This window comes from Xenopus laevis, chromosome 8L (assembly GCF_017654675.1).
Source record: "Xenopus laevis strain J_2021 chromosome 8L, Xenopus_laevis_v10.1, whole genome shotgun sequence".
Classification (NCBI taxonomy): Eukaryota; Metazoa; Chordata; class Amphibia; order Anura; family Pipidae; genus Xenopus; species Xenopus laevis.
The window spans coordinates 97443262-97455939 of record NC_054385.1 but is presented as its reverse complement, the minus strand read 5'-3'; the positions used below and the strand labels follow the sequence as shown (position 1 = coordinate 97455939).

The 12678-nt window shown below is 46.4% G+C and overlaps 1 protein-coding gene across 3 annotated transcripts in view; it reads left to right on the top strand.

Annotated features, from left to right (window-relative positions):
• mideas.L (mitotic deacetylase associated SANT domain protein L homeolog) overlaps positions 1-12442 on the top strand; it is a 69775-nt gene extending 57333 nt beyond the window's left edge. For all 3 annotated transcript variants that reach the window (XM_018231051.2, XM_018231050.2, XM_018231052.2), the window contains exons 10-13: positions 3431-3583; positions 3739-3933; positions 4569-4747; positions 11579-12442. In XM_018231051.2, coding sequence (XP_018086540.1) covers positions 3431-3583; positions 3739-3933; positions 4569-4747; positions 11579-11813 — 762 coding nt within the window. In that variant the 3' untranslated portion in view covers positions 11814-12442. The remainder of the gene's footprint in view (positions 1-3430; positions 3584-3738; positions 3934-4568; positions 4748-11578) is intronic.
• Positions 12443-12678: the final 236 nt, after the last annotated feature.

Genomic DNA, 12678 nt, shown 5'->3' with positions numbered 1-12678 from the left:
AGAGCTCAATCGGTAGCCCATCAGCGCCAGGGGCTTTTCCGTTTGGGAAAGACTCTAGAGCCTCTACAACTTCTTCTTTAGTAACTCTGTTTTCAAGGAAGTCCCGATATTGGGGGATGAGTATAGGCATGTCGAGGCCTTCCAGGAATTCGTCTATGTCCTCTAGGGGTTTGGTCAATTTAGAAGAGTAGAGGTCAGTATAGAATTGAGTTAGTGTGCGATTGATTCCTTCAGCATCTCTTAGGGTGACCCCCTCTCGGTTCCGTATGGCCCCTATTGTGGGAGGGGTAGTGTGCTGTTTTGCCAGCTGCGCGAGCATCTTACCACCTCTCTCCCCCTGCTCATACACTTTCGCCTTAGTAAAAAGCAAATTTCTCTGGGCTTTCTGTGTCATAAATATATTATATTCCTGTTGTTTTAGTTTAAGTGAATTCAAATTATCCCCAGTGGGTTGGAGGGCCACCAACTGTTCCGCCTCCACCACCTCTTTTTCAAGGCTCTCCTGCTGTGCATATGCTGCTTTTTTAAACGCCGCTATATCAGCCCCTAACTGCCCTCTGAGGTAAGCCTTAAAGGCATCCCAGACCACCAGTGGGTCCGCAGTACCCCGATTATGTGAGAAGAACTCCTGCATATCAGCCTCCAGAGAGACTTTGTTGTCAAGTACGTGCAGCCAAACCGGATTTAGGGACCATCTTAACACTTTTTCCTTCTGCTGTACTTGGATAGCCAGTTCTAAGGGAGAATGGTCCGAAATCCCCCTGGGGAGATATTGAACAGAGATTATTTTAGGCAGTAAGGGCTTATCAATAAGTGCATAGTCAATCCTAGATAACGAAAGGTGTGATTGGGAAAAGCAGGAATATTGCCTAACCATGGGATTCAGGTACCTCCAAACTTCCACCATCCCGAGCTCAACCACCAATTGCTGTAAATCAGAGGTTTGTGCGTGAAGGGGCTGACCCGACCTAACCCATTTGTCCAGAGCTGGTTCCATCAGTGTGTTGAGATCCCCCATGGCTATGGTATGAGCAAATGGGTCCTGCGCCATAAACTGTGCCAGCTCTACCATACAGTCCCTCTTGTAGGGTGGTGGGATGTAAATACTTGCTAGGATTAGTTCCATATTGTTAATATGACAATGTATAAAAATATATCTGCCCTTAGCGTCTGATTTAACTGCACCCAGCACAAATGGAACCCTCTTGTGAATCAATATTGTTACACCCGAGGAGTGGGTCGTATACGTGGAGTGGTAGGCCCACCCCACCCATGGCCTTTTCAGGGCCAAAGTTTTGCTCCCTACTAAATGCGTTTCTTGGAGGAAGGCAATTGAGGCATGCTTTTGCTTGAGGAAATCCATTACCAACCTCCTTTTTATCGGACAGTTAAGGCCTCTAACATTCCAACTTATTAATTTCTCAGCCATACTGACCCAAGTGTTTATCCCTTTGACACGTACATACAGTAAGTAATTTCCCCACAGACTTGTAGCTTGAGCATATACAATAAACATTAAACTTCAAAATTCCCCATAATTTCCCCCCTCCCCTTCCACCCCTTCCCCTGTTGGGGGGCAGAATTAGTCCCGAAACCAAACACATAATGTAAACTGGGGTGGCCCTTAGGCCCGGTCCAACCTTTAGACCGTGAACGTACAGTCAAGTGCTTAACCTGGGGGCAGTCGGAGCAAAAAAAAACCAAAACACACTGCGACTCCCCCTCTCCGGGACATTTAGCTAGATCCACAAGACAGTTCGGTGATGGTACGGTTGGTGAATTCAGTAAGCCAGGCTATGAGGCAACGATTCTTTATAGCCCCAAGAAGATCCGGCAACATGGCAAAAAAAAAAAAAAGGGGGGAACAGGTTGAGTTGCCTTATCATTTTCCCCCTTACAGCAATTGTAACACCCTTACTGTCCAAAGTAGAAACAAGGCCACAGTACAATTCACATCAGGATCGGGGATAATGCACATAATTGGACCACTATGGGTAGCCAAATCTGGGGTGCTGGTATTGCGCAGACCGGTGCATAAAAAAAAAAATCGGGAAACAATCGTTGCATCTAATGGTGTCGGGCGAACCGAGGAGCATAATAAAAAGGGGTTATCTGAACAGTACCTGTACCGGGTATCTTGGTCGAGACCATCTTGGGACTGCGTTCTGGGCTACTAGGATGCTGGCACATTCTGGGCATCTAGCCACTTGCTGGCTTCTTGTGGCAAAGTGAAGAAATGCGAGGCACCATTCAACAGTACCCGCAGCCGCGCGGGATACAGCATGGCGTAGACGAGTTTCGCTGCTCTAAGCCTCCTCTTCACTTCAATGAATTTCGCTCGCTGGCGTTGGACTTCTGCGGAGTAGTCTGCATATATGGAGATCGACGTCCCCTTGGAATTGCAGAGTTTTTCTTCCGCGCCATGGTAAGTATGTTATCACGGTCCCGGGCATTCAATAACCTGGCAATTAAAGGCCGCGGTGGGGCCCCTGGTGGATTGGGCCTAGCTGGGATCCGGTGCGCCCTTTCGACAGCAAAAGAGGGGGACAGGTTTGCCCTGCCGAAATTGTTTGCCAGCCATTCCTCGATAAATTGCGCGGTTTGCTCCCCCTCCGCCTTCTCTGGAAAACCCACAAAGCGCAAATTGTTTCGCCTGAGACGGTTTTCTAAGTCGTCCATTTTTGCGAAGCCACTCACAGCCATTCTATGCACTTCTGCCACGCGGTCAGGGAGAGGTGCGCAAGTATCCTCCAGAGTACTCACTCTTTGCTCCACCTCAGTAGTTCTCTCCCTTAGCCGCTGCAGGTCCTGCTTGATAATAGAGAGGTCCAGCTTTATTTCGTCCGTCTTGGTACTGATAAGACTGGTGCAGGTGGCCTTGGAATCTCTTATTTCCTGCAGGATTTCTTGCAGTGTAGGTTCAGGCGCTTGTTGCTGTGGGGGAGGAGAGGGAGACCTGCTGGGCGATCTTTGAGCGCCATTTTGCTTCTCCTCCCGGGCAAACCTGTCCAGCCTGTTCACCGATGTTGAGGCTCTTTTCTGAGCCTTGTTCTGCCCCATGAGGACTCTTTGGGGTAGCTGTAGCCAGTCTAGCTCGTCTGAGGCCGTCTTGAGGAACTTTTCAGGGTCTTAAATCAGAATAATTATTGCCCGGAGAGAGGAGCACTCCTGCACACGTCCGTTCACATTGAGCTGCAAGCCACGCCCCTGTATCCCCCATTTTTAAGTCACACGCTGTGGCACTCATTATGTGCATGCAAAGGCCCCAGGTATAGCACTTGTAAGTGGAGTTTGTTTCCTCCAGCCAGAGTGCGGGCTTTATATTCTTCCCCACCTCCCAGGGGGAAAACAATTTTGCATGATAGGTGTCCTTTAAATGTATATAAAAAGTTGTTGTACAATTCTGTATCCACTTCTTGGCTCTCTTCAGATAAAGACAAAGACTGTGGCTCAGTGTGTTGAGTTCTACTATACCTACAAAAAGCAGGTGAAGATTGGCCGCAGTGGAATGTTAATCTATGGAGATGCTGAGCCTGTAGCAGATGAAAAAAACCCAAGGGAAGATTCTGAGATTAATATAAAGGTATATAAATATATACATCTTAAATTCACCAAGGGCTATCTATGTATTGTATATATGAGATGTATTTATATATGGAGCAGTCAGTTGAAACAAAAGGTTGATTCTGCTTGAACAGAAAAAAAACAACATCTCTAAAATATTTTTTTCTCCAAAAGAGCTCTCATCGAGTTCCACCTCTTATGCCTCCCAGAAGGGAGATGCTGATAGAGAGAACAGCCGAAGAGTTGAACACAGACAAGGGATTGGAGGAGAGCAAGATACAAGTGAATTCTAATGAGTTGAAGAAAGAAGAGGAGGAGAGAGTGCCCCCTTCAACCAAGGTCACCCAATCGCTCGAAGCCAGTGAAACAGTAAGACACATTGTAAATTAATGCACTTTTCCTGATCCCTGTTGTTTTTATTTTTAAAGGGAAAACTTTCTCTACATAGAACGAAGGGTTCCATCTACAATACTAGGGACATATTTTTGGCACCTGTGTTTGTCTGCCCAGAGAGAGCAGGATGCTTTTGCTTTGCTGTAATACTGGTTGATTCATGTTCTGCTGAGATTTTGTGCCTGCACAGGGCTTTTTGCCTACCCTTTAGATTCCCGCACTTTTCATACAATTTATAGTTTGCCACACTGTAAATAGACTATGTTAAAACAAAACTGCAGTCTTGCAAGCTGTCTGATAGAGGCCACTATCAGCAAATGATGGTAGGATATTCTGTACCATACAGGTATACAAAAAAGAGACAGTAATACAGTTGCAAATGACTGCATTGATACCAGTCAGAAGGCTTGCATTAGATCATCCATGAAATTCCCATTAATGATGCACTATCCCTCAGTAGGTTGGCGTTCTATTTGCAACAACTATATTATCCTTCCCCAGTCCAGTGAAAGTGGTATAATTGCACTCCAGCTGATCGTTTCTTAGTAGTGTTTAGCTCCTGCCAGTCAATGCATTGGCTCTGATCTGTCACCTGCAACTTTTCTCTCTAGATAAACGATACTCTGATCCTGAGAAACCAGGAGCCAAACACCAGGATGGCAGATCATTCATCCAAAGCAAGAGGAAGGAGACCACGGAATACGTTTCCACCAGAAGGCACCAAAAATCCTGAGGTCCAAAACAAGCCTCCCGAACAGGAAGGCACGTTCCCTTGCAAAAAATGTGACAGGTGAGCATAAAGTGAAAAATACTGTATTTTGTATTTATCTGGGGACAAAAACAGGGTTCCAAAATAGTGAGGGTGCTTGGCATATTATACATGTGAATATCACAATTATCCTGTACTTGTTGATAAAATATAAGATCACCAAGACATGGTTTAGTGATCAGTACCACTCAATGCATTTTCCATTCTCATAAATGGTATGAAAACATCGAATTAATGTTGCTGCCAGTTATATAGTGAACAATGTAACCCTTATTGTAAAATACAATGATATTCTAAGACACAGGGAGTTCAAAGGTCATATAAAGGCACAAGGCTGAAGGCAGAGTATTTTTATACAGGTCATGGAACTTTGAGGCAACTTTTATTATGCTCTTATTTTACAACAGGTGGACATTATTATAACCTACACGTTTCTCTGTAGTCTCAGGGGGACAAAGGGAACAGCTGGGGTTAAGCTCCACCCTCCGGAGGCAGGAAACTTGAGTAATAATTAAAAAGGGGGTGCCCTCGAGCCTGGCTATGCCAACCATATCAGTTTTCAAGTGTCCTGCTAGGAGGTAGGACGTTTCTACTAGAAATTTTTAAAGGATAAGACAACAAGGGGTCCCCCAGAAACAGGGCTACCTGTATCTAAAAGGGATCCCCTTCATGGGAACCATACTGGGGTCTCATCCTAGCCTGTGGGCTATAATGACTACCCACCGAGTACCTGCCCCTGCTAAGGAGGCGGATTGCATGGCCGGTATGAATTGAAGTGAGTAACCAGAGCGTATGCTCTTACCACACTCATATGTCTGCTCTCCCCTCTTGTTACCATTCACGCTGTTCTCCCCAGCTAGGCAGAAACAGCTGGAACTGTAGGTCCCCAATAGTGGCTGCAGGGAGGCTTGATAAATTCAGGGATTGGGGGAGTGGGCCCAGTACCCCTTTCGGTTCGGCGGCAAGGAAGCAAGTGTGCGTAGGGCCATTTCGCTACGTGCTCCTCAGGTGGAATGCACACCCATGCTCTACATTGCATGCGTTCCACGGGCGCCATTTTAGAAACGGTTCGCAACGATTTCAGCGCGCCCTCTGTGAGGCACTAGCTACTCTTGGGCAAAGTCCACTACGGACCCAGTGGAATGTGCTAAGCCATTCCCTCCGACCAGCAGTCCACTAACATTACTGCAGCACCCTGCTACCTGGTCTATACATTGTGCACCGGGGCTGAAGCCTACCCGCACCTACTAAAACCTATTCAGCAGGTACCATAGACACTGCAATGGCAGACTGTAAGTCAGTGGGGGTAATTCCTCAGGCCCGGGGGGGGGGGGGAGAGAGCACCAGCAGTGGCAGTAACAGCATCTCAGGTCACTTATTTCATGTGTACCAAATGCAATTCTAAGATTCCAGGGGGTCAAGATGAGCCTCTTGGCAATTCTTGTTCCAGGGGGCAGGGACTTGTTTCCATCCCAGGACCCTCTCTTTCAGGAACTCAGTCTGATATCTCCAATCCAGACGACATACCTCCCGATAGGGGCGCTAGCACTTCCACAGACCCCCCAGCACCAATTGGGCTATCCAGCTCTCACAATCCTTAGCCTCCCTTCAGAGTTTACCCTCCAAGGCCTTAGCCAAACTGAACCAGAAGACTAGCGGGGAAACACAAAAGAGTAGACCGTTCCAAAGGGGACACTATGAACCATCACTCTTCAGATTGCTCCTCTGCAGGAGCGGAATCATCTCAGTCAGAGGGCGAACTTCCTCCATCCGACAGGTCCTCGGACAAAGAGGAGGAGAAGAAAGCATCAAAGTCCCGTGAGATGCAACATGATATTGACCGCATCATCATGGGTGTACTGGAGGTTCTAAAGATTACGCCCTCTACCGATCAGCAAGCTCAAACAGCTAGTTTATTCAAGAGACAAGACAAATCCTCTACGGTTTTCCCATCTCACTATCAACTCCTCGCCATTATTCATGACGAGTGGAATTCACCTGAATGAAAATTTCAAGCTACCCGTAACTTTTCTAAGTCTTACCCTTTTCCCAAGGAATGGGTGGACAAGTGGTCCATGCCACCCACAGTCGATTCACTAGTACCCAGACTTTCCAAAACCACAGCCCAACCAGTTACAGATGTGGCCGCATTTAAAGACCCCTCTGACCGTTTACTGAGATCAGTATACTGTTCCGCTGGATCTTCTTTACGCCCAGTATTTGCCTCTACCTGGGTAGCTGGGGCCGTAAAGACATGGGCCGAATCCTTATTCAAGTTCCCAGATCGGATCTTCTTCTCACAGCACAGGCAATAGCTGAGTCATCAGCCTATTTGTGTGACGCTTCTCTGGACGCTGCCCAGACCACCGCCTGCACATCAGCTCTGTCGCTAGCAGCCCGCAGAACGCTATGGCTTAAGAGTTGGACGGCAGACCTCAGTTCGAAGACGTCCCTTAATTCACTACCATTTAAAGGGCAAAGACTGTTCGGTAAGGAACTAGAAAAGATCATTTCTCTTCCGTACTATTCAAGATGGAGACCGTACGAGCTGATGATGTCCTTGGACATCCAGGATGCGTACCTCCACGTTCCAATTTGGCCACCACACCAGCGCTTCCTGAGATTTGCCTTCAAGAACCATCACTTTCAGTTTGTGGTGCTTCCCTTCAGCCTATCTTCCGCCCCAAGGATCTTCACCAAACTAATGGCGGTGACGGCAGCCTCCTTACGATTTCATGGGATCTCGGTGACACCCTACCTTGACGACCTACTTCTGAAGTCCAGGACAAATGAGAAGGGCAGAACAGACCTTCACAAGGCAATCCTATTGCTCCAAGATTTTGGCTGGATCATCAACTAGAACAAGTCCAGTCTACTCCCCAGCCACCAGATGACTTTTCTAGGTCTAGAATTCAACACAATCACCTAGAGGGTGACTCTACCACTAGAGAAACAGATGTGGATAAGAGACTAGGTCAACAAACTAGCTCGCATCCAGCATCCTACCACACATCTGGCCATGGAGGTATTGGGATTAGGGATGCACCGAATCCAGGATTCGGCCTTTTTCAGCAGGATTCGGCCGAATCCTTCTGCCCAGCCGAACCGAATCCTAATTTGCATATGCAAATTAGGGGTGGAGAGGTAAATCGTGTGACTTTTTGTCACAAAACAAGAAAGTAAAAAATGCGTTCCCTTTTCCACCCCTAATTTGCATATGCAAATTCAGATTCGGTTCGGTATTCAGACAAATCTTTTGATAAGGATCGGGGGTTTGGCCGAATCCAAAATAGTGGATTCGGTGCATCCCTAATTGGGATTGATGGTCTCATCTATGGAGGCAGTACCGTTCGCACAGATTCACCTGCACCCACTACAAGCCAACATGCTCTGCAAATGGAAGGGAGGTCCCCTTTCTCAAAAGATCACTCTACTACAATCTACAAGGGAATCCATACAGTGGTGGCTGTGACAAGACAATCTTTCGAGGGGCCAATCTTGGGCAACTCCAGATTGGACAGTGATAACGACAGATGCCAGCCTCCAGGGCTGGGGAGCAACATGGGACAACCTATCTGTACAGGGACCATGGTCCTCTCTCGAAGCAAAACTTCCCATAAACATATTGGAGATTCGGGCAGTATGATTAGCTCTCTTCCACTGGACATCCCAGCTACACACAAGAGCAGTGAGAGTACAGAGCGACAACTCCACCACAGTCGCGTGCATAAACCAGCAGGGAGGAACCCGCAGCAAAGCAGCTCTTGCAGAATCTCAACTGATTTTGAGGTGGGCGTAAACCAACTCTGTAAGACTGTTGGCTATCCACATTCCAGGAGTGGACAACACAAAGACAGTCTTCCTCAGTTGAAACCAACTAGATCCAGGAGAATGGAAGCTTCGCCTGGAGGTATTCTCTCAACTGGTCAGTCATTGGGGCTCCCCCAGATCGACCTGATGGCTTCCAGAGCCAATCGCAAAGTGAAGAAGTTCTTTGCACGTTCGCGGGATCCACTAGCGGCAGGGGTGGATGCCATGACTCTGAAGTGGCACTTCAAGCTAGCCTATATTTTCCCCCCTCTACCCATGTTGCCTCGGGTTCTTAAGAAGATAAAACAATCGCACGCCACAGTGATTGTCATAGCTCCTTATTGGCCCAGTAGAATCTGGTTCTCCAATCTTCAAGAGATGTCGGCAGCTCAGCCTATTCGTCTTCCATCCAGAAACGATCTCCTCAGCCAGGGGCCCATACACCATCACAATCCGATCCTCTTTGCTTTGACGGGATGGCTATTGAGGCAGACATATGGTGAGGCATAGCCAAGGAAGTCATTGCCACAATGTTAAAATCTCACAAGCCTACATCTTCTAAGGCTTACCATAGAGTATGGCGCAGCTACTGGTGCAAGGAGGCACAAGTGCCCTTCCTCGAGTGCAACGTTCCAAGAATCTTGTCCTTTCTACAACGCGGTTTCCAGTTGGGGCTGAAGTTGAGCTCATTGAAGGTTCAAGTATCAGCACTGTTGTCCCTCTTTCATTCACGACTAGCTCTGGAAGATTCCGTACACACCTTCCTGCAGGGAGTGGCTCACTTAGCACCACCGTTTTGCTCTCCGATCCCAGGATGGGATCTCAACCTAGTCCTAGAAGCTTTATTGGATCCCCCCCTTCGAGCCATTGGGGACCATCACTGATGAACGGCTCACCAAGAAGGTCTTGTTCCTAGTTGTGATTTCATCAGCCACAAGAGTCTCAGATCTCAGTGCTTTATCGTCTGACCCAGCTTACTTGGTTTTCCACAAAGACAAAGCAGTTCCAGTTCCATCATTCCTACCTAAGGTAGTGTCCTCATTTCACTTAAATCAGGAAATCATGGTTCCCTCCCTGTGTCCAGAACCTAAGAACTCTAAGGAAAAATTACTTCACAATCTGGATGTAGTCATAGCCCTTCGCTGGTATTTGGACAAACCCAAATCCTTCCGATGTTCCCAAAGAGTTTTTGCAATTACGACGGGACCTCGTAGAGGCATGGCAGCATCCAAGACTACAATTGCTCGTTGGTTGAAGGAAATCATACATCAAGCATACATCTCCAAAGGCAAATTACCACCAGGTCAGTGGGAGCTTCCTGGGCATGGCGCAACTCTGCTTCCCTGGATCAGATTTGCAGAGAGGCCATCCAGTTGTCTGTACACACATTCACCAAATTTTACAGCCTGGACACCCCCTCCTCCTCACAGACCTCCTTTGGCCACAAGGTGTTACAATCTGTGGTGCAATAAATCTGTCAAAATCTCTCTCGCTCCCACCCTGCTGTTCTCTGGGCTGCTGCTTGTAAAGTCCCCAGCTGTTCCCTGTGTCCGCCTGAACAGAGAAAACGGAATTTTTTGATACTCACCGTTAAATCCGTTTCTCTGTAGTCGAGGCTTCTTGCCCCGCGGCGAGATGTTGACCACGTTGGTCCATGAGGGAATACCTCATGACTTACCAGTTCTGCTAGTTAAGTTTTCTATTTGTTCAGCAGTCTCTTTGGTACAAACTGATATAGTTGGCTTGGCTCTGGGTTAAACCAGGCTTGAGGGCATGCCCCCTTTTAATTATTACTCAAGTGTCCTGCCTCCGGAGGGTGGAGTTTAACCCCAGCTGTTCCCTGTGTCCCCCTATCCCCCCCATTTTCTGCAAGTCACTGATGCAATTGACATCACTAAGCACCATTATAACCAATGACATCACTCAGCAGCAGCTGAGGATGGTGGAAAGGGGGGGGGCAAGAACAGAGAGAGACCATGTGAGGGGGAGGGAGATCGGAGAGGCTTTCTAGACAGTGAAAAATGGAGAGGCAAGTAGCAAAACTTGAGACTGGGGGTGTGAGAGAGATAATGGAAGAGTAAAGGGAGAGCAGTAAGGCATCATAGGATGAGGGAGCAGACATGGATGTGCGGGGGGATCGAGACATGAGACCGAAGAAATAAGGGGCAGTATCCGAGGAGTGAGAAAGTTTCCATTCCTAGGGGATAGAGGGCTGAGTTTAGTTCACTTCTGCGAGACCCCTCAATCCCAGCCTATCCCTCCTGTGCCCATAAACAACCTCAGTGCTGATCATTCCCCGTTTACTTGTCTTTTGGAGCACAAGCCTTTCTGCTGCTGCTCTTAGAGAGGCTTCCCTGCCGGCTTTGCCATTTGTTTCCTATAAGATTTATTTGGCCGAATGCAAAGTTCATTGGCTGCTGATATATATATATATATATATGGTTTTGCTTCCAATAAGGATTAATTATATCTTACATAAACCACGTGTCTGCTTTTTATTTAAAACAAGGCCCAATGTAATTTTGCCATGGTTTTTCCCCTAAAACAGTTTATTGCACAGCGTGAGCAGTCGTTCCGCTATTGAGACCACTTGCTACAGTCTGATTTTTATTTGCATCATTTTATTGGTTTTTATGAACACTGCAGAATGCAATAAAATCTCTAGATTCCAATAAAAGCAATGAAAGCAATCCGTTTTGATTTCACCTAGTGAGATATGTTGCCAAGATCCAAGTTTTCCCAATGATACAACTGTGTAATTGCTTGCAATTGTCCCAAAAAAACCTAGCATTTTTAGAGGTTTTCAAAGCTTGTAGTGCATAGTTCTGCATTTTTTTCCCCATTTGTACTATTTATAATCAGATATTTTAATAAATTACATGGTTTTAGAGAAAGGAGTTTGTGGTTTCAAGAATCTCTATAACCACTAAAATGAGAGTGTTGCTAACTGGCCTTTCCCGTGTAAAGACATTCCTTTTACTTAATGTTACCGATTCTCTAAAATGTGCCATTTACCATTGTATCATTTTTATGGTCTTACAGGGTATTCCTCAAAGTGAAAAGCCGCAGTGCCCATATGAAGAGCCACGCTGAACAAGAGAAAAAAGCTGCAGCCCAGCGGCAGAACGAAGCAGCAGCAGCAGCAGCAGCAGCAGCAGCCGCCCAGGCTGCCCTGCAAGCAAGACTACGGTATAAGGAAAGCAGTGAGAGCGAGAGCAGTAGCAGTGACAGTAGCAGCAGTGAGAGCTGTGACAGTTCTGATGATGGAGAAATCTAATGATGGACGTGAGCAGGTGCTCCCCGGAGGCTGGATCCTCTTTATACTTTTCTTCATGATTTCCTACTTACTGTACAGCAGAGCTTTGGCCTTGGCTCATCACAGTGAGCTACTGTTTATCTGCGCAGATCAAATATCCAGCCACGTGTATGAAAATCTGGGACTTTTTTTATGCATATGTATTTATTAAGGAAACCCTCTTCAGATCCACTGTGTATTTCAGAGTGTACTATTTTATAGTCTCCGCCTGTATAGGTGTGTCCGTTGCTACACCTTGAACAAATCCCAGCAACTCCAGTTTCAGTTATTGGACACATTGATTTCTGTTCACTGAGGCTCTCCGGTACAACAGCGTTCACTGGAAACCTAAATCACTGTTTGTACTTAATCGCAGGTTTGTTTTCTGTAAACCAAAAACTCGGTTATCTGCTGATTTACACAGTCCAACAAGTTGGAATTATACCCCACTGTTCTCCTATGCCAGAGCTGTTACTTGCACGGCAAACAAGCTTCGTTTTGATTTTCCACTTCTATAAATGCAACTGTCATAAAATAGAGACTATGAAATTGTATATACAATATCTATTTTATGTTTTGTAAAAAAAAATATATATATATATATATATATATATATAAATATATATAAAATCTTTTTTTTTTTTTTTTTTTTTTTGGGAGACAATCTGTGAGTATAGGGCTTGGTGTGAGTGACCATACACCCCGTCTTTACCACCTGAGGCTCCAGGGCTTTCTGACCATTGCGGTGCAATGTGTTGGTGTGGCCTCTAGAAGCCGGTGGCTATTGATAACTGGTAATCGATAAACTGCCTTACGTTCTGGATCTGTGTCACAGTCAATTGAAATT